Genomic DNA, 18,769 nt, shown 5'->3' with positions numbered 1-18,769 from the left:
TTAGACATCTCCCAAATTCCAATCGCTTTGCATACAATTTTCCTTTCTCTTTGGGTATATTTGACCAATTTACTGGCCCTCAACCTGCTTGAGGATGCCCTCGAGGTTGATGCTCTTGGGTCGCTCAATGGGCAGACCCAGAGCTCGGTCCCAAACCAGCTGGGCAAGAGGTCCAAGACCTCGGGACACACCGAAGGTGGCGGTGTAGTAGAGGGTCTCGTGGAAGCCGTAGTGGTGGAACAGGACACCGGAGCTGCTGTCAACGTTGGGGTAGGGGTTCTTGGTCTTGCCGTGCTTCTTGAGCACCTCAGGGGCGATCTGGCTGTTCTTCTGCACAAGCTGGAAGACGGGGTCCTGAGCAATCTCAGGGCGAGCGGCAGCATAGTCCATGAGAGCCTCGAATCGAGGATCGGGCTTTCGGAGGACAGCATGGCCGTAACCGGGAACGACACGGCCCGAGTTGAGGGTGGACCAGAGGTAGTCGTTGACATCCTGCTCAGTGTACTTGGCAGGGATGGCCTCCTTCATCTGGAGGATCCATCGGAGCACCTCCTGGGCGGCGAGACTGTTGCAGAGGTTAGTAATGTGTCAATTGACATGGCAGTAAAACTTACCCGTGGAGGGGACCAGCAAGACCCTGAAGACCGGCACTGTAGGACAGGAAGGGGTCGGACAGAGCACTGCCAACCAGGTGAGTGGCGTGAGCAGAGACGTTACCACCCTCGTGGTCACCGTGGAGAGCAAGGTAGAGACGGAGGAGATCCTGGAAGTTCTCGTTCTCCTTGCCACCCTTGCCAAGCATGGCAGCAAAGTTGTAAGACCAATCCTGCTCGAGGTCAACCTCGGCGGGGAGAGCACCACCGCCACGGTAGGAGTTCTGGTAGATCTTGGCAGCAATGGTGGGCAGCTTGGCCAGGAGGGAGATGCAGTCATCAAAGGTAGGCTCCCAGTAGTCGGCCTTGTTCAGACCCTGCTCGTAGGCCTTGGCGAACTTGGACTCGTAGTTAAGAGCAGACACAGCCATGGCGAATTGAGTCATGGGGTGGAGGTCCTTGGGGAAGTTGTCGAGCATCTTGGCGACAAACTCGGGGATCTGAGCCTTCTCAGCGAGCTCGCGGGAGAAGACACGGATCTGGTTGGTCGAGGGGACCTGACCAGTGAGGAGCAGCCAGAACATGGCCTCGGGAAGCATCTCGGTGCCAGTCTTGCCCTTGGGGAGCTCCTTCTGGCAGTCCTTGATGGTACGGCCGTGGAAGCGGATACCCTCGTTGGCGTCGAGGACGGAACCCTCCCAGACCATGGCCTTGAGGCCACGCATGCCACCAAGGGTGTTCTCGACCTTGACCTCGCCGATGGTCTTGTTGGCATGGGCCTTGACCTTCTTCAGGAGCTCTCGCTTGGCGGGGATGGCCTCGCGGAGAGTGGCCTTGAGGTCGGGCTCAGCAGTGGCATAGCCGCGGGCGCCGACAAAGGCGGCACGGGTGAGGGGCTGTGAGAGAGAGGTTGTAAGTCCGAGTTCAAACAATCACATGTAGATCTGTACAAGACGTACCTTGAGCGAGCCAAGAGCCCGGCGAGAAGTCGTCAAATTGAGGGCCATTGTGAGATTGTGCGAGAGGAGATGAATTGGGAGAAGAGAAGGGAGAAGGACGAGGAGAAAGGTGAGGTAGGGCAGGTATGCATTGGAACTGAACTTGGGCCGCGGCTTCCCTGCTATAAACGAATTGAAGCGGCAATGGGGACTTGCCTGGAGGGCAGGTGGGGGTCCGAGCAGTGTGCGTCTGGGGTAAGCCGGGCAGAATAGCGGGGGAGGAACTGCAGCTGGGTGGTTGCTCTATTTTGTCATGCGGGGTTGGGTCAGTGCTGTCTGTGCTTTTTTTTGGGTGCGTCATGGTTGGCTGGCGGCGTGCGGAGAAGGGAGACTTACAGCCGGTGAGAATTGTTATCAGGGTGATTGAATGACGAGATTGCGAGTGAAGAATATGTTTTGAAGCATATAAAGAGAGTGCAAATAATACATTAAACACCTAATTCAAGTATCAATTCCTCTTCCCCTTCTTCAAACCTCTCTCACCTCCCCCCGGACAACAGGCACCCAGCCATCCAATCTCCCACGGGTATACCAAGCCTCGACAACCGAGGACAACCGCCACGAACCGGCTGCTGAATGCCACGGCTCAAACACACAACATCCACGGTGTCCCAAGCCAATCACGTTCTTTTACTCAAACCGCCGTAGCTCCGTCATTGGTCAATTCGTCGTCTCGTCGGCAATGTCCCTCGTCCTTAACCAAGGCTCTGCTGACATGAACACGTTGAGAGTCAAGTACCGAGCGAAGCGTGAACCCCAAGGGCAGGGAGCCCTTTTTTTGTCTAGTTCACCTCGTACGATCCTGGGGAATTGGAGACATTCTCTCGGCTACGGAGCTCGTGTTCGGCGACCGACGGTCATCGAAGTTGGCTCAGTGTTTGTTCATTTCTTACCTTGGATGACTTTCAGCTGTGTAAGCTAGGCTCACAGATCATGGATCCGGTATCGCAGGCCAATACATGTAGATAACAATTCCTCAAAACTATTACCGAAAAATGATAGCCAGTGGCATGTTCTACCGCTTTAATAGGTTATTGTCGTGCGATACCGCTTCCATGGTGTTGTGGTTTACACAGCTTGTTGGAGCTATCACGGACCACGGCCATTATTCATCAGCCGAGCTCCATCGCTAATCCCAGCCCACCTTTTGCATCTATAACCCTTCTCTACACCACCACACCCTCCTCCTCTTCCTCCCTTTCTTGACACACCCTGTCGGATTTCTGGAAGTTGAAGATTGATCCCTCAAGATGATGCGCAGAATATCCAGTCGAGCTCCTCGGCAATTGCTCTCTGTCGCCTCCAAGCCCCGAGGTCCCGCCCTCTTCCTCGCCGCCCGCGCCCTGTCCACCTCATCCGTCGCTAGAATGCCCCTCCACAGCAGCCACGCGACTCAGCCCGCCGATGCCTTCCAGCTTCTCCCCGAGTCGCAAAAGGTTGGCGAGGCTGAGGACCGTCTGTACGAGGCTACCGTCAAGGAGATCGAGGCCTGGTGGGCGTCGCCTCGTTATGAGGGCATCAAGCGTCCCTACAGCGCTGCTGATGTCGCCTCCAAGCGCGGCACGCAAAAGATTCAATATCCTAGCTCTGTCATGGCTCAGAAGCTCTTCAACCTCATCCAAGAGCGCCAGGCCAAGGGCGAGCCCATCCACACCAGTAAGCACTTCGTCCATACCCAGACATACCCAGACTAACACCAGACAGTGGGCGCTATCGATCCCGTCCAGATGACCCAGCAGGCTCCTCACCAAGAGGTTCTCTACATCTCCGGCTGGGCCTGCTCCTCCCTCCTCACCTCGACCAACGAAGTTTCACCCGACTTTGGCGACTACCCCTACAACACCGTCCCCAACCAGGTCCAGCGCCTGGCCAAGGCCCAGAACATGCACGACCGCAAGCAGTGGGATCTCCGTCGCAAGATGACCCCCGAGGAGCGCGCAAAGACTCCCTACACTGACTACCTCCGTCCCATCGTCGCCGACGGTGATACTGGTCACGGTGGTCTCTCTGCTGTTCTCAAGCTTGCCAAGCTGTTTGCTGAGAACGGTGCCGCTGCTGTTCACTTTGAGGATCAGCTCCACGGCGGTAAGAAGTGTGGTCACTTGGCTGGAAAGGTTCTTGTCCCCGTCGGCGAGCACATCAACCGTCTTGTCGCCGCCCGTTTCCAGTGGGACGTCATGGGCTGCGAGAACCTCGTCATTGCCCGAACCGACTCCGAGTCCGGCAAGCTCCTCTCCTCGGCCATCGACGTCCGCGACCACGAGTTCATCCTCGGTGTCGCTGACCCCTCGATCGAGCCCCTCGCCGAGACCATCCAGGCCATGGAGGCCGACGGTGCTGTCGGTGCCGAGATTGATGCTTTCGAGGCCAACTGGGTCAAGAGCACAAAGCTCATCACCTTTGACGAGGCTGCCGTCGCGCACATGCAGAAAGAGGGTGTTGCCCAAGCCCAGATCGACGAGTACCTTGCCGAGACGGCCAAGGACCGCGACATGGGTATCTCTCGCCGTCGCCACCTTGCCGACAAGTACACTAAGACCCCTGTCTACTTCAACTGGGACGTCCCGCGCACCCGCGAGGGCTTCTACCACTACCGCGCCGGCATGGAGGCCGCCACCAAGCGTGCGCTCGCCTTCAGCCCCTACGCCGACCTCCTCTGGGTTGAGACTGGCGACCCCAACGTTGAGGTGGCCGCCAAGCTCGGCCGTACCGTCCGCGAGGTGAACCCCGGCAAGGGTCTCGTGTACAACCTGTCTCCCTCGTTCAACTGGATGGCCCACGGTTTCACTGATGAGACGCTCAAGTCGTTCATCTGGGACATTGCTCGCGAGGGCTTCGTGCTGCAGCTCATCTCCCTGGCTGGTCTTCACTCCAACGCGACCATCACGACAGAGCTGGCTCGCAACTTTAAGACGGAAGGTATGAAGGCGTACGTTGATCTTGTGCAGCGTCGTGAGAAGGATCTCAAGTGTGATGTCTTGACACACCAGAAGTGGAGCGGTGCCAGCTACATCGATGGCATCCTGGGAGCTATCCAGAGCGGCAGCTCTAGCAGCAAGAGCATGGGCGAGGGTAACACTGAGGGACAGTTCCATTAGAGTATCGGGTGAAGGATGTATAGGGTGAAGAGACGGAAAAGCATGGGTCGGAGTTGGGGCTGATTTTGTATATATCACTTGGTACCATGTGAATGCTACGAGGTTATGAGCAGGCAGTGTCTTCATGCATGTTTTCACTATACTCGACGTATTTTAAAGTCATTACATTCAATCTCATGCTATTCGTTACTAGTTCCCTCACTTTTGACCCATCTCATCGACTGCCACCCGCTTACAGAGAGTCCTTGAGGGCGTTGTTCTGAGGAGGAGGGGCGGCAGGGCCCTCAGCAGTGACATAGGCCTTGGTCATGCCACCATCAACAGCAAAGTCGTGACCATTGACAAAGCTCGACTCGTCACTAGCCAGGAAGACAACAGCATGCGCCTGCTCAACAGCCTCACCGAACCGACCCATGGGGAAGTGAACCTCTCGCCTGTGACGCTTCTCCTTGTCATCACCGAGCCAATCCTGCAGCAGAGGCGTGTTGAGCGGCGCAGGGCAGAGGTTGTTAAACCTGTATCCCTCCCTGGCGTGAACCATGGCGAGCTCACGGGTGAGAGCGAGGACAGCACCCTTGCTGGCGGTGTAGGCCAGCTGAGGGGTGGCAGCACCGACGAGTGCGACGACAGAGGCCGTGTTGATGATGCTGGCCTTTGTCTTTTGGTGGCGGCGGAGCGAGAGCACGGCGTGCTTGCAGCCGAACCAGACGCCCTTGACGTTGATGTTGTGAGTCAGGTCCCAGATGTTCTCGGGTGTGTTGACGGCGTCGTCGTCCTGGGCGTGCATGATGCCGGCATTGTTGAACATGACATCAATACCGCCCCAAGAGTCGAGAGTTTCAACCATGGCCTTGACCTCAGCCTCCTTGGAGACGTCGCATTTCTAAAGAGTCAGTGGTGCTTGGGTACAAAGTGGTGAGAGGCTTACAAAGATCTCGACGCGGGGAGCGTTGGGGACGAGCTGCTTGACCTTGGCAGCAGCCTTTTCAAGAGCAGGCTGAGAAATATCAGACAAGAGAACGGAAGCACCCTCCTTGGCAAAGAGGATGGACGTCTCAAGGCCAATGCCACTAGACATATGTCAGCTATGAAGGGAGCTGAAGAGTCAAGACACCTACCCGGCAGCACCGGTGATGATGGCGTTCTTGCCGGCAAGGCGGCCACGGGTCTGAGAGTCTGTGACGGCAGGCATTTTTGAAGTAAAGTGAAGAGTAGAGTAAAAACTTGGGATGAAAAGAAGGCGGTGATGGACCGGGTTATTAAAGAAATTGGTGTTGTGATACAAGCAGCTGTGAGGGGCAGCACGAAAAGTGGCGGGGTCGGAGGGGGTGTCTTATCAAAGAAAGCTCGATAAGGATAGAAGACAAGGAAAAGAAAGTCAGTTGATGACCCTAGATATAGACGAGAAGAAGAGAGGGAGAGGAACAAAAAAGCAACAACAGGTCGTCTGATATTCGCTACGCTGTTCGTTTCCCCGTCAAGTGAGGGGCATTCGATTTCCGACAACGGGGCTGTTCTTCCACGAGGCCCATATCGTTGGCTAATGTTAGGCCCCTCATCGCGGCTATTGTTGACCATCTCTCCCGTACAGTGACGTCTCATACTGTATGGATCGTGACGGGAGCTTATCAGCAGTGCCATGCGGTGGGGGGATAGCAGAGACGTTGGCCGATGTAAGCGCGGTAAGCTGTCATTGCCGTAGCGTGGGATTGGCTTTGTGAGCTATCCGATACTGTGCTGTAGAGCAGACTACCTAACCAGTAATGAGAGCTTCTTGGATGATCACAGTGTTCTCGACGTCGCTCAATGAAGCTTCTATCGACATCGTCAGATCCAGGGTCCAGATCTCATGCAGCATCCCTGCAAAACCCGATGTCGGCACTGGGTCACGAGACGAACTTGATCCAGAACAAAATGTCCCAATCATTCATTAGCGGTGTCCCTCGTGCACACACTGTAAGACCGCGCGGCTACAGAACAACCCCAAGATCCCGCGATAATAGATTCCCCAGGTTTGAATTGCTTCTTTTTGAGATACAGCCGCCATTAGCTCCATTGAAGCCATGTGATCGCGGCTCCTGTCAAAGAGGCTCTGTGTGCCGGTCGGTCCGAGCTTTTTGGGGTGAAGTGTGAGTGCCGATGCGGGGTGACGATGATGGTTCAGCGCGGCAATACTAAATGAAGCCATCCTGGTCGCGTGGCATTTCTGGACCTTCTGCGGGATGAACGTGCCAGATCTCAGGCCATGACGCGATCTTCGCATTCCCTGTGCAACTGTTGGTTCTACAAGCAATTGACATCTATGTAACCCTCTTTCTGCGCATCACAGTAAATATCCAACCTCGTTAATACCTGTTTAACCATCGTGACCGAATCAAGCCTCACAATCTATACCCGTCAAGTCCTAGGGCGGCACGCGCACCGAGGAGCCGTGGTCCCCCACATTGCCGCTCTTGACGTCACTGAAGCCTTATCGGTCACTCTCTGCTTATCGTAGCCGCGCTGTGCTTCACATGGATCCTAAACTTGATTCATCCAGCTGAGATACCTACCCCTCCCCGTCCCGTGTTCCTCATCTTCTCTCTTTTGTCCTCTTTTATCGCGGCTTCGATTTGTTGAGCTCCATCTTGTTGCTCTTCCCGCTTTCCCGCCCTCAACTCCACCTCAACCGCGCGCTCCTCCACAGAGAGCTTCAGCTTGAGCTTTGAGCTTCGGCTCCACGACTTACTTCTCTCGAACCGACATCCCAGCCTTTTAACAACTCAACTTGAATCTCCATCATTTTAACTACTTTAAAACAGTCGCCTTATCCTCCTCAGTATCCAAACCTCACTCTATCCTCCCCAAACCACACATACACATCTCCAGAGCTCCAAGCTCATCAACCAACCAAAATGGCCTCCGAACTCTTCCCCGACACCATAACCCCCGAAACCCTCCCCCAACTCCTCCAATCCGACGCCATGGTAAAAGTCGCCGGCGTAGACGTCGACGGCATCCTCCGCGGCAAGCTCGTCTCCAAGAAGAAGTTCCTCTCCATCGCAGAGGCCGGCTTCGGTTTCTGCTCAGTCATCTTTGGATGGGACATGCATGACAAGACGTACATCCGCGAGCTCAAGATCTCCAACGCTGAAAATGGCTATCATGATTTGCTTGCTGTGCCGGATTTGTCTACTTTTAGGAGGATTCCTTGGGAGGATAATGTTCCCTTCTTTCTGGTTGATTTCCTTGATCCCGATACCAAGAAGCCTATTTGCGCTTGTCCGCGCGGTTTGATCAAGACACAACTCGACAAGCTTAAGAGCCACGGTTACGGTGCAATGGCAGGCGGTTAGTCTCCCATCACACACTCTGTACTCCCATCAACTAACAAACATCAGCCGAATATGAATTCTACCAGTTCAAGAACCCCGACCCCACAACATCCTCCCCAGCCGCCTACCTCCAAGAGAACCCCCCACACCAGCTCCCCGCCCTGACCGAGGGCATGTTTGGCTACTCCCTAACTCGCCCCGTGCACAACCAAGAGTACTACTACGACGTCTTCAAGACGTGCGCCAAGTTCTCGTGCGACATTGAAGGCTGGCACACAGAGTCCGGCCCCGGCGTTTTCGAGGCTGCCCTCGAGTTTGGAGAGATCTCGCAGATGGCTGATCGTGCTGCGCTGTTCAAGTACGTCGTCAAGAGTGTTAGCACAAAGTATGGTATCACGCCTTGCTTCATGGCGAAGCCCAAGCAGGGGCTTCCTGGAAACAGCGGCCACATGCACGTTTCCCTCGTCGACAAGACTGGCAAGAATCTCCTCGCCCGCGACACACTCGACGAGAACGCGAAGTGGAAGGACATCGCCGGCCTTTCCGACCTCGGCCGTCACTTTCTCGCCGGCATCCTCGTCGGTCTCCCAGACATAATGCCCCTCCTCGCCCCGACAATCAACTCGTACAAGCGCCTAGTCGAAAACTTCTGGGCACCCGTGACCGTCTCTTGGGGTCTTGAGCACCGCGCAGCCTCAATCCGCCTCATCACCCCCCCAACCTCCAAACCTTCAGCCACGCGGTTCGAAGTCCGAGTCCCCGGTGCCGACACGAACCCTCACTTTGTGCTCGCCGCGGTTCTCGGCTGCGGCTGGCGCGGTGTCGAGAAGAAGCTCGAGATCCCCACCCCGCCGCTCGCCATGGGTCAAGACGTCGGTGGCGAGGCGGACAATGGCGAGAGGCTTGCCAAGAGTCTCAAGGAGGCTACGGCGCGCTTCATGGCCAAGGGCAGCATCGCGAGGGAAGTGTTTGGAGATGACTTTGTGGAGCATTTCGGTGGCACAAGAGAGCACGAGATTCGTCTGTATGACGAAGCTGTAACGGATTGGTAAGTCAAACCCCTCCCAAAACCCCCCCATTACACTCTCAACTAACATGATTGCAGGGAAATGAAGCGCTACATTGAAACGGTCTAGTTAACCGGTGCATGGAGTTGTCATTGTTTATTGTATTGTCGATTTAGAGCGTATTTGTTGGGTACATGTCTGTACCATGAGCCATGCTTGAAACGAATTGAGATGAATTCAATCATCGGGAGCCATCCTGGGAACCGAAAGATACCCAAGAATAGCTTATATTGTTGTTCAAGAGCAGCCGTTATTGTCTTGTTAGACCGTTGCAATCCATCACTTGAAGTGCTTTCTTGATTGTAATTCGAAACGCTTTAACCCCGAGCTATCTACTCAAAGAAGTGATCTCGCGATCCCCTCGTTGTAATACCCATCATGCCCATATCCATATCATATCCAGAGACTCCAAGGTCGGTATCCATCCTGATAGATGCCTCTCCAGTATACATCAAACCCTTCCCGTACTGTACATCCAATCAGCAAGTAGACTCCTGTTCCCGCTTACAACCAGTGTCTGGATATCCGTGTCTCATCCAAGACGATATGCAGTAACAATACCCAAGAACACCTCCCAATGGCCATATATGCCTCGCGCATACAAGTACACCCGTCTCTTCCTCTAATACGCCCCATGAATAAAGCCACAATGCCTCAACGCCGCCTGGGCCAGAAACTCCGTTGAATCCTTAATCCTTGCCATCATTCGTCCTCGCTATCGTCAAACGGTTTTCGCGCCGTAATAAAAGTCCTGCTCCAAGTCAATACTGGTTCTCGAGCTTTGTCAAGCTCAACTTACACCTTGGCATAACTGCGCAGCATTGGATCCTGGACTTCCATCTTGACGCGATCCAGTAGCGCCCTCGTATCGTTCTCTTTCCACCCACACATGCCAAACAGCATCATTGTCCAGTTTTCAAGGCCTGCTACCATATTAGTATCCTGAAATTCGCATTGCCAATAATGGCACATACCCGAGTCAATCATCTCGCCCAAAACCTCGCCCTTCTTTCGGTATACGGGATCCGTCCCCCAGCTCTTCACAGGTAGCCAGTCGACACGCTCCCGGATAGCCTCAGCGCCCAAATCGGCTAGCCACTCGGGCACTCTTGGCACAGGGTCAAAGTCAAGGCCCATCTTCATGCACATTCCAACAAAGGTCATCTCGAATTCGAGGCAGGCGGCGCCAATCTCTGGCTTCTCGCCGGCCATGAGATTTGGAAGATCGGCCTGCTCTGGGTCGACGTCGAAGAAGCGCGGACGGATCTCGGTAAACTCGAGCTGACCTCCAGGTTTGAGATGGGCGTAAGCTGAGGCCAGAAGAGCGCCCCAGTCGCGGACACCGCCACCCACGAGATTCCTCATATGAATAAAGTCGTACGTGGGTGAAGGCCAGGGATCTGTGGCGTCGGCAATCTCAAAGGTGACATTGGGCGGGACGTCCTTGGGTAATAGGGCGCTGCTGAGGTCAATGCCGAGTATTTCTACCTGAGGGTAACGCTGCGCCATGTCGCATGCCCACAAGCCGCTGCCGGCGCCAATGTCGAGAATGCGAAGAGGGTTTTCGACAGTGTGTTGATCGAAAGGTAGGCGAGTAGCGACGAGGTGGCCGTCTAAGCACAGCTTGAACAGTCCATGCTGCAGGGCCATGCGATGCGCCTCGGAAGCATCATTAGGTGTGAATAGCTGACCAGAGCCGTGGTAGGTGTGCCCGTATGCGTGAATCGGGGGAAGCGAGTCTTGGGAGATGGTCGAATAGTTGGAGCTGGTATCGCTAATGTCGGCGTCGTCTTCGGCGGGGCTCATATCGTCGTCAATCTGCAGGCGGTCGATCTCGGGCCACTTGTCGCTAGACTTTGGTAGATCATTTATGGGAGCAGCAGACGGCGCTTTCGTGTGGGGATGTTCTGGACCAAGACCGGCCATTGTCGCGAGACTAGGGTGCGACGATCGGCAAGGGGAATGAATTGGTGCGCGATGAGGTCGGGGTCGTGTTCGCGATACGAGTAGGGAGCTGTATACGTTGGAGTCGTAGTCGGAAAAGTCGTATTCGTCGTCAGTCGCAAGATCGTGAGGTGTCAGCAGAAGAAGGAGGAGCAAGTATTCGGAGCATGTGCGGGATCGGTCGTGATTAATAGTGGGCGCCCATCCATGGCCATGAGGACCTAAGAGGAAAGGCAAGGAAAAGAAAGAAGCACAAGAAAAGAGGGGATGAGGAGGAGAAAAGAGAAGAGAAGTAAAGATGGAGGAGAGGAGACAATTATTGAAAGCGGGAACTGGAACTGGAACTGGAACTGGAACTGGACCTCAATGAAAGCTGGAGAGTGGAGGACGGAGCCGAGTGGAGGTTGTAAGGTCCAGGATGGTCGATGCAGCGCAGTCTCTGTCCGTGGCCGCGCAGCCTCTCCCGCTTGTTGCTTGCCAGCTAATACCTTGGTACCGAGTATCGCAACAATTACCAAGAACCGAAAGGCGGCCTGACATCGGCACTTGCACCCATGTTTGCGCGCCTCAGCCCGTCGCCTTCGCCGTCGCCGCGAGCCAGAGAGACTCCAAGAAACTCAGTGCTTCGCAAGCCCCGACACATTTGACAGGCCCCACCTTTTTCTTTTTCTTTGGGCTTTCTATCTGTCTGTTCCCTAATGCGGCGACGGGAGACGTTGGTCTGCAGTGTCTTGTGTACCCGGGCTGTCACATTGCTAGACAGTGTTGAAAAGTACTCGATACATAAGTGACTGCTCCCCTTCGGAGCCGACGTGACGCATCAAGTTGGAGTCGTAGATGTTAGGAACGCGTTCATGAGCCGCACCTTGGGTCTACTCTGGTGCATCTCGGGATGACGCACTACGAGATCCATGACATGGAGTAGGCTACTACGTATGTCTACGTCGTGCATACTCTTTAGGGAACAACAATTCAAATCATACACGACGACATCATCACAACTCAATTCAATGCCACCCCTGGACTCTTCTAGACTTTTAACGCCCTGAAGAGCCTGGACCAGGCCCAGCCCCATCTCAATCTGCGACCAACAGCAAATCATCGCTACTCGCTCGCTCGCCCTGTCATTTTTCTCTTTCTCCAAGGATGGCCCGGTAGTTGCAGTGTCTCGCCCTAAAACATCCCATCCTGATCCGCATAGCACGGCCTTGATTCCTACTGGCTCGTGTCAAATCTTGTCAAGTCAAAGCTTTCAATGCTACCCCAACCCACCATTTCCAATATTGAATAGGTACCTACTGTAATTAAGCACATGTCACCGAGAAAGCCCTCGCGATGGCCGAAGATAGCTTCATTAATCCGGATCAACAAGATTGCAGCCCAACCTCTCCTCATCTGCTGGCCGCTAGTCAAATCTCTCCTCCCCGCCTTCGGTGGAACCTTGAATGGCTGCTGCTCAAAGAGCGCGTGGCCCCCTTGTTCATCTTGGGGTTCTAGACCCAATGGTGGACCTCGCTTCACCTGGGCAAGCTTTGAGTGATGGCGTGACCTGGCATGCCGCCCTCACCTTGGCTGTGTATGCCCCAGCAAATCATGTATCAGCACTGGTTGGTTCATCTTGATTTAATCATCACCGTCGCGTTTCGCCAACCCATGATTCGTGCGCGGTTTCTGCCTCTTTCGCTAAATATCCCCATTGGCTCTTGTTCCCCGACATCATCAGTTGCGGCATCGCCAGGTCTTGGATTAATTAACACGGCTCGGCGCGGGGCGGCGGCACGGCTCGATAGAAGCAGTCATGTGAATCCTCCTAGTAATTGACTCGTCATGTTAATCATGGTCCCCTTGGATCGAGTCAACTCCTTCTCTCGGTCACTCACCCCGATAACCGCCCAATGCACATCATCCTCTTAATAGATACGGCGTCGGTCGCCTTGTTGGGCAGCCGCCGACATGGAATCGACTCCCTCGAGCACACACCTGCTTGGAATTATCGCCAACCGCATACGCCTTAATTAATACGCGACGTCTTTGTCTGGACTGCGCCGCTCAGTCACAGATAACGTTGCAGAGAAGACGGCACGACAACCCTCCGCTACGTGCCCTATCCGCCGGCTTCTTTTGTCCCGCGTCCGGTTTGTCTCTATTGGCTCTCGGTTGGGCTCGGCCTTGGGATCATCATGACGGTTCGGACGTGACATTCGTGACAGGTCGTTGCTCCACCCGGTCCTTGTCAGTTACGGGGTCGGATAATACGAGATTAAGTTACCCAAGTGGGAGTTGTATCAAACACGGCAGATGAGCCACACGCACCTCTAAACTGGCACTGGCAGGGAGGAACGAAACTCACGTTTCAAAATCCCCGAATATTGTCGAGTTGGACGTCATTGTGTAACACGAGACATTGGACTTGACAGATCCTCAGCTATCCGGGACAGCAAGATGGTCGAAAGAGTTGCCACAAGACGTCTTCAAACGTCTCTTGTGAGCTCGGTTTGGACCTTCTGAGATCAAATTGACCTCTGTATAACTCATATATGTACTAACAGAGGCTGGTCAGTTGTGTCAATCTTCCCAGACTGACGTACCTGCTGAACGCCAAAGAGGCTATTCCCATATCTGAGTTCATGCCCTGGCTTCAACTAACAATTCAAGTGTTTCGCAAGCCACCTTATCAAGCACGAATGAGGTATTCATGTATAATGCCAGCAAGTCTTGCTGCGTGAGCCTTTCCATCCACCATACAGTCTGGGATAATCCTCGAAACTGCCGAGGCAGCGGAAGTCGACCGACACCTACGCATCAAGTTCCACGGCAATTCGCCCAGGCGTCCACCATGCATCTATCCTGCACTATACCACGCCATCAACACATAAACCTCACTCTCGCGCATCAACACATCCCGATTCTTTCCAGCCTCAGCCCACCTCCACCTTGAGCCTCATCTCAGGCTAACCTTGACTTGCCGGGATCCTCTCACTTTATATCTACATGAAAATGGGGCCCTTCTGTTTACGCCCGTCTCACCCAGCCTGACTTGCACTTCCTCTTGCATCTCACTGCATAGATACGAGACTTCTTGGACCCACGGCCCTGTACCGGGACTCTGGCTGAGACCAAGACATGCATGTCCATGTGTAATGTGTAACCAAAGAGCCAAGACCTCATAACCACTGCCAAGAATATCTATCTTGGACACGTCAAAAGGGGATAGACTGAACATGAGACAGAAAGCTGAGATAGTACCATGTTTATGCACACCAAGATCCCTGATATGAATGTAGAATAGAGTAAAGGAAAACGCCGATGCTATGTCGCGGCCCATGGCCAACAAGTTCAAGGTCAAGAAGTGAGGCCTTGACCAAAAAAAGGTAAACTAAGGTAGTAAGTAGTAAGTAGTAGTGTAGTGTAATAGCAGTCAACACATGACCACCAGAAAATAGCTTCGACAAGTACCGACCCAATGGATCAAAGTCCATAACCGTTGCCAGAGACTAAAAAGTCCCTTTGAATGAATGCCCTTTTGTCTTGCGTGTTGAAACCCGGCCCAGAAAAGGCCCACGATCACCGCCCAGCCCATAAACAAACCAATGCAGACCAAACCCATGCCTCCCAGTAATATCCAATCCAATCAAACTCATCCAAGACATTCCTCCTCTTGCTTGCGTATCCATCATGACTTTGCGTGGTATCCCATAAGAATCCCCAACTCCATCAAAGATGAGCACCCATCCTACTTCATTCTCTCCCTCAACACGATGAGCATGCATACAAAAGGAACTCGCTGCCTCCCATCTTGCCCGGTCTGCTGATCAATGCAGAAAGAATAACAAGATTTTCGATAAGCATCGCTAGCCTGCCCAACCGTCCCGCGAATGATCCATTTCACCCAACCTCTCCAAACTCCTGGGGTTATAACGAAACTGCCTCCCCGTCCTCGTCTGCTTTCCCAGTATCTGTAGCTCTGGCTCAAAGGCCTCTTGGCTGTGGCCCAGCCATTTGTTCTCATAAGCACATCGTCATAAGTCGTCTTCATGCGTAGCGTCGAGTTTTGGTGAATTGGCGCGTCTGGCGCTCCCATGCTTAGTGGTCTTGTGCTTCGACCCTTCCTCCCTAGTGCTAGGCAGAGTCCTTCTTCTTGCGTTTTCCTCCAACTCTGCCGTCGGTATGTTCGTCATCAGGACTCCATTCTTCTGGGTGAAAATCAGGATTTCCGTAGTGCGCTCGATTCCATACACTATTCTTGAAAGTATTCGTTGTCACCTGGAACGTCGGTTCAGGGAAGTTGTTCTTGCTCTCTTCATACTCAAGCTGAACCGGGCTGAATCGTATGTGGTAACCAGAACTCGGCGGCGGCATTAGGGAGCTCTGTGGGCCTAGTCCTGATGTTGCGACCATTGGAGGACTGGGACCCATAGCTGAACTGCCAGACAAGGATGCGGGAGGCGTCGGAGGTTGAGGAGACGCCATGATGGTAGGAGGGGGCGGCGGCGCGGCTTGCGGGGTCGAGACTGGCAGTGTTTCAGGGAACGATGGCATCCACGGGCTCTGCTGCACCGGTGAGAAAGGCTCAGCTACCGTACTGGCTGGGGGAGGTGGCGCCAAAGATCCAAGTCCTCCATATGTAGGGCCTGAGTTGAGACCCGGGATCATAGCCAGTGAGTCAAAGTTGAGCGTAGCAAATTGGCCGAGATCTGTTTGAGTCGCCGTGATGTCGGTGTTGTGCGTGAAACCACTCACGCGGTTAACTTGCATCGTGATAGGCGCAACAGGAACTGGTGGATCTCGGTACAGGATGTCATAGTGGTTAGGTCGGAAGAGCAGGTAGATGATGGGACCAAGGGTGGCGGGATCTTGGCCGTTGGCCTCGTCGGGGAAACGGTATCGGTTGACCTGGGTGCCCGGGCTGCGATCGAGGTACGCTATCTCAAGGACTTGGCCGGCGGGCTTGAGGAGGGTGTTGACGAGGGCGATGATGCCAAGATGCTCGATCTCGTGGTCCGGAATTTCGACGAACTGAGCGCAATAGGCTGGAATGCCGATGCCATCATTTACAAAGGCCTCGTATGTCGCGGCATTGCCCTTGAGGTAGGTAGCGGCGAGAAGCCGAAGGTAGTAGATCATGCCATTGGCGGAGCTGGGGTCGTTCCACTTCTCTTGCACCAACATGTGTGCCATCGTGGGGTCGTTGATGCTCTGAGCGACTTGGCGCAGAAGCCCAATCAACTCATCGGCCCAGTCCTCAAAGTAAGAGTAACCCCCAACAGTCGACAACATATGACCCATACTCAAAAGTCGGGCGGCTTCGCCCTCAATCTTGGCCTGATCGCCTGAGTCGACTAGCTTCTCAAAGTAGCTGAATCCAAGTGCTGAAGGCGAAGTGAGACGGTTAGCCAAAATCCGATATGTCACTTGTTGCTGAGACACAAACAGCGGCAGGCAAAGCAAGGGGTGGCTGCTGAAGAAGCGGAGGTGGAGGAATGCGCTCGTGCCAGACATGTTTGGGAGCCGCGGGACGGGAAACGGGAGCGATTTTGACTTACCTCGCCAGCCACAGTTACCATCTCCTTGGATAGGTCGAAAGTGGGAGTATGTCTGGGGAAGGGTCTGCGGCATCATTTGAGGTCAGTCTCGAGGGCGACTAGGAAGGTTTCGTGGAACACACAATTGTCTTGTCGACATAGACCGGATCGGCTTTGGCGTATTCGTGGGTAATAATGTCGCTCGAGATTTTGTTGCCAACCTTGAGCCCCTGCGAAACCGGAGGTTAGCGATAATGACGCGACGGAGCTGCGATGGAGCTCCATCGAATGCGACTCGCCTCAAGAACAGGCTGGTAATCCTTAGCAGCAGCCTGCTGAGCGGCCATGTCGTGCTGGCCTTGATCCTCCATCTTGGGAACGACGACTGCGGGCGGGGCAGAGTAGGGTTGTTGTTGCGGATGCGGCGGCTGTTGGTGCTGCTGATGGCGGTGTTGAAGCCGGCGCTGCTGGTGCTGATAGTGTCGCAGCGAACGACCGTCTCGGGTCGCGGGGTTCGGCGGGGGAGAGGGGTTCGAGATAGAAGCTTGCGAGGAAAAGGGCGAGGAAGCTGGGGGAGATGTCGAGGACGAGAGTTGCTGTCGGGGGATCTGGTGAATCAGATGCGACTGAGGCTGTGGCTGTTGGTGCTGCTGCTGCTGCTGCTGCATCGGCGGTGGTGAAGCGTAGAGAAGTCCAGGACCTCCGCCTCCGGCTGACACGGGAAAGGCGAAGTCCAGTTCGGGAGCTAGGCCATAGGACGCGAAGCAGGAGGAGGCGAAGGGTGTGGGTTGAGGCTGGAACATGCCTCGTGAAGGGGGAGGAGGAGGAGGAGAGAGGAAAGAGGGTAAGGTGGAGGGAGATCCAAGACTCCAGGGGAGGAGCAACCAAAAAGACTGGATGGAGGAAGATTCGCGGAAAGTGCGCAAGGCGCTGGAAACCTCAATGGAACTGGAAGCGGGCGTTGGGGAAGGAGGAATAGGCGTGGTTTTAGGTGCTGAGCGTGGCAGAAGACGGCGGACGGGCCACCTGTCGAACGCTGGCAATGCCCTGTCCAAAGGTCCTGGCCTGGTACTCTGGTGCCCTGTCGCGCCCTGTCACGACCTGTGGATCAGTGGACGGACACCGACGTCCTCGGGTGCTGGCCGGGCTCAGATGCTCCCCTCGATGGGGCGCCGGGGGGTCACTGCAGGGATTGAGGCAGGGGTGAGCACAGGGGCTAGGGATTTTAGGACAGAGGATGGAGGAGGCGGACAGCGGGTGGCCAGCGGGTGGACAGCGGGTGCGATGGTCTAGCGGGTGGTCCTAGTGATGGGAGAGCCAAGCTAGGAGTCAGATGGAGGCGTGGGAGCTCTTGGGAGCGTGGGAGCTTGTGAGCTAGCGGGAGAGCACCCCAGCAAGTCTCCAGCACCCACCAGCAGATAAAGCCCTCGGCCCTTGCGGCGCGCGGCGGGGATTGCGGCAAAAGATTGGAAAAGCACACCCGGCGACGATGGACGGGTGAAGTTGTGGAGATTGATGAGGGAGAAGGTGAACGTGTGTGCTCGGACGTTTTTGACGGACCTGAAGGGAAAAAGAAACAAAAGGCCAGGCGCTAGGAGAAAATCCCCGGGAGTTTATGCCAATGCGACGCAAGTTGGACTTGTCAACAAGCTCCGGGAGCTCCAGGCAAGCTCTCGCTGGGCTGGCTGTAATGGGTGAAGAAAGAGGCGGCGGCTAGCACGGCCGACGGAGATGGTTAATGGCGGGAATGAGAGACAGAAGATGGTGGGTAGCACAAGAAAGAAGCTAAGAGGGAAGAGGCTTGGGGGGAGCAAGAGGTTTGAAGGCGACCGATCAAGGCGACCGACTCTTTGGTGGTACAAGAAGGGGAGCCCTCTTTTTCTTTCAACAACGCAGCAACTGGGCACAGGATGCACGCCCCAATGTACAAAGCAGGGCCTGTGAGTGGACGATGGGCTTCACCTCCGACAGACACAAGCTGGGCACGCACAACAGCAACAGCCCAAGGCCAAGGGTGAGAGGCACAGTTTAGCCAAGGGTTGCGTGGTTGCGTCGGGGATCCACTCGAGATGAGCACCCGGGAGCCAAGAGCACGAGGTCCAGTCAAAAGTGCCGTCGGCAACGGGGATTGGTGGAGGATTGCAGGCCTTGGGGATCATGAAGGGGGGACCGAGGGTGAGCGATGACGATCTCCCGCTGACGATGGGATGGCCCTGCCGCTGCGACACGATTT

At 54.8% G+C, this 18,769-nt stretch overlaps 7 protein-coding genes across 7 annotated transcripts; 2 read left to right on the top strand and 5 right to left on the bottom strand.

Moving 5' to 3' along the window:
• Positions 1-69: 69 nt before the first annotated feature.
• Positions 70-1,600, bottom strand: MRS44_008313 (uncharacterized protein; the record flags this gene model as incomplete). Its single annotated transcript, XM_065620865.1, has 3 exons — positions 70-565; positions 615-1,489; positions 1,553-1,600. 3 exons carry the CDS (start codon positions 1,598-1,600, stop codon positions 70-72), a joined length of 1,419 nt encoding a protein of 472 aa, XP_065476937.1.
• Positions 1,601-2,841: 1,241 nt separating this feature from the next.
• MRS44_008312 (uncharacterized protein) lies at positions 2,842-4,689 on the top strand (the record flags this gene model as incomplete). Its single annotated transcript, XM_046269052.2, has 2 exons — positions 2,842-3,247; positions 3,296-4,689. The coding sequence occupies 2 exons, from the start codon at positions 2,842-2,844 to the stop codon at positions 4,687-4,689; spliced, it is 1,800 nt and encodes a 599-aa protein (XP_046133661.1).
• A 232-nt stretch (positions 4,690-4,921) lies between these two features.
• Positions 4,922-5,881, bottom strand: MRS44_008311 (uncharacterized protein; the record flags this gene model as incomplete). Its single annotated transcript, XM_046270890.2, has 3 exons — positions 4,922-5,572; positions 5,618-5,759; positions 5,808-5,881. The coding sequence occupies 3 exons, from the start codon at positions 5,879-5,881 to the stop codon at positions 4,922-4,924; spliced, it is 867 nt and encodes a 288-aa protein (XP_046133662.1).
• Positions 5,882-7,583: 1,702 nt separating this feature from the next.
• Positions 7,584-9,139, top strand: MRS44_008310 (uncharacterized protein; the record flags this gene model as incomplete). Its single annotated transcript, XM_065620864.1, has 3 exons — positions 7,584-8,019; positions 8,070-9,051; positions 9,109-9,139. The coding sequence occupies 3 exons, from the start codon at positions 7,584-7,586 to the stop codon at positions 9,137-9,139; spliced, it is 1,449 nt and encodes a 482-aa protein (XP_065476936.1).
• Positions 9,140-9,772: 633 nt separating this feature from the next.
• Positions 9,773-11,570, bottom strand: MRS44_008309 (uncharacterized protein; the record flags this gene model as incomplete). The annotated part of the gene is made up of 4 exons (XM_046275861.2): positions 9,773-9,821; positions 9,870-9,993; positions 10,045-11,235; positions 11,537-11,570. 4 exons carry the CDS (start codon positions 11,568-11,570, stop codon positions 9,773-9,775), a joined length of 1,398 nt encoding a protein of 465 aa, XP_046133664.2.
• Positions 11,571-15,133: 3,563 nt separating this feature from the next.
• MRS44_008308 (uncharacterized protein) lies at positions 15,134-16,513 on the bottom strand (the record flags this gene model as incomplete). Its single annotated transcript, XM_046269054.2, has 1 exon — positions 15,134-16,513. The coding sequence occupies one exon, from the start codon at positions 16,511-16,513 to the stop codon at positions 15,134-15,136; it is 1,380 nt and encodes a 459-aa protein (XP_046133665.2).
• A 268-nt stretch (positions 16,514-16,781) lies between these two features.
• On the bottom strand, positions 16,782-17,339 carry MRS44_008307 (uncharacterized protein; the record flags this gene model as incomplete). Its single annotated transcript, XM_065620863.1, has 1 exon — positions 16,782-17,339. The coding sequence occupies one exon, from the start codon at positions 17,337-17,339 to the stop codon at positions 16,782-16,784; it is 558 nt and encodes a 185-aa protein (XP_065476935.1).
• Positions 17,340-18,769: the final 1,430 nt, after the last annotated feature.

The sequence above is a fragment of the Fusarium solani genome, assembly GCF_023522795.1.
Source record: "Fusarium solani strain SB1 chromosome Unknown bctg00000004, whole genome shotgun sequence".
In the NCBI taxonomy this organism is placed as follows: domain Eukaryota; kingdom Fungi; phylum Ascomycota; class Sordariomycetes; order Hypocreales; family Nectriaceae; genus Fusarium; species Fusarium solani.
Note: the sequence above shows the minus strand (reverse complement) of the source record. Positions and strands in the feature narration are given on the sequence as shown.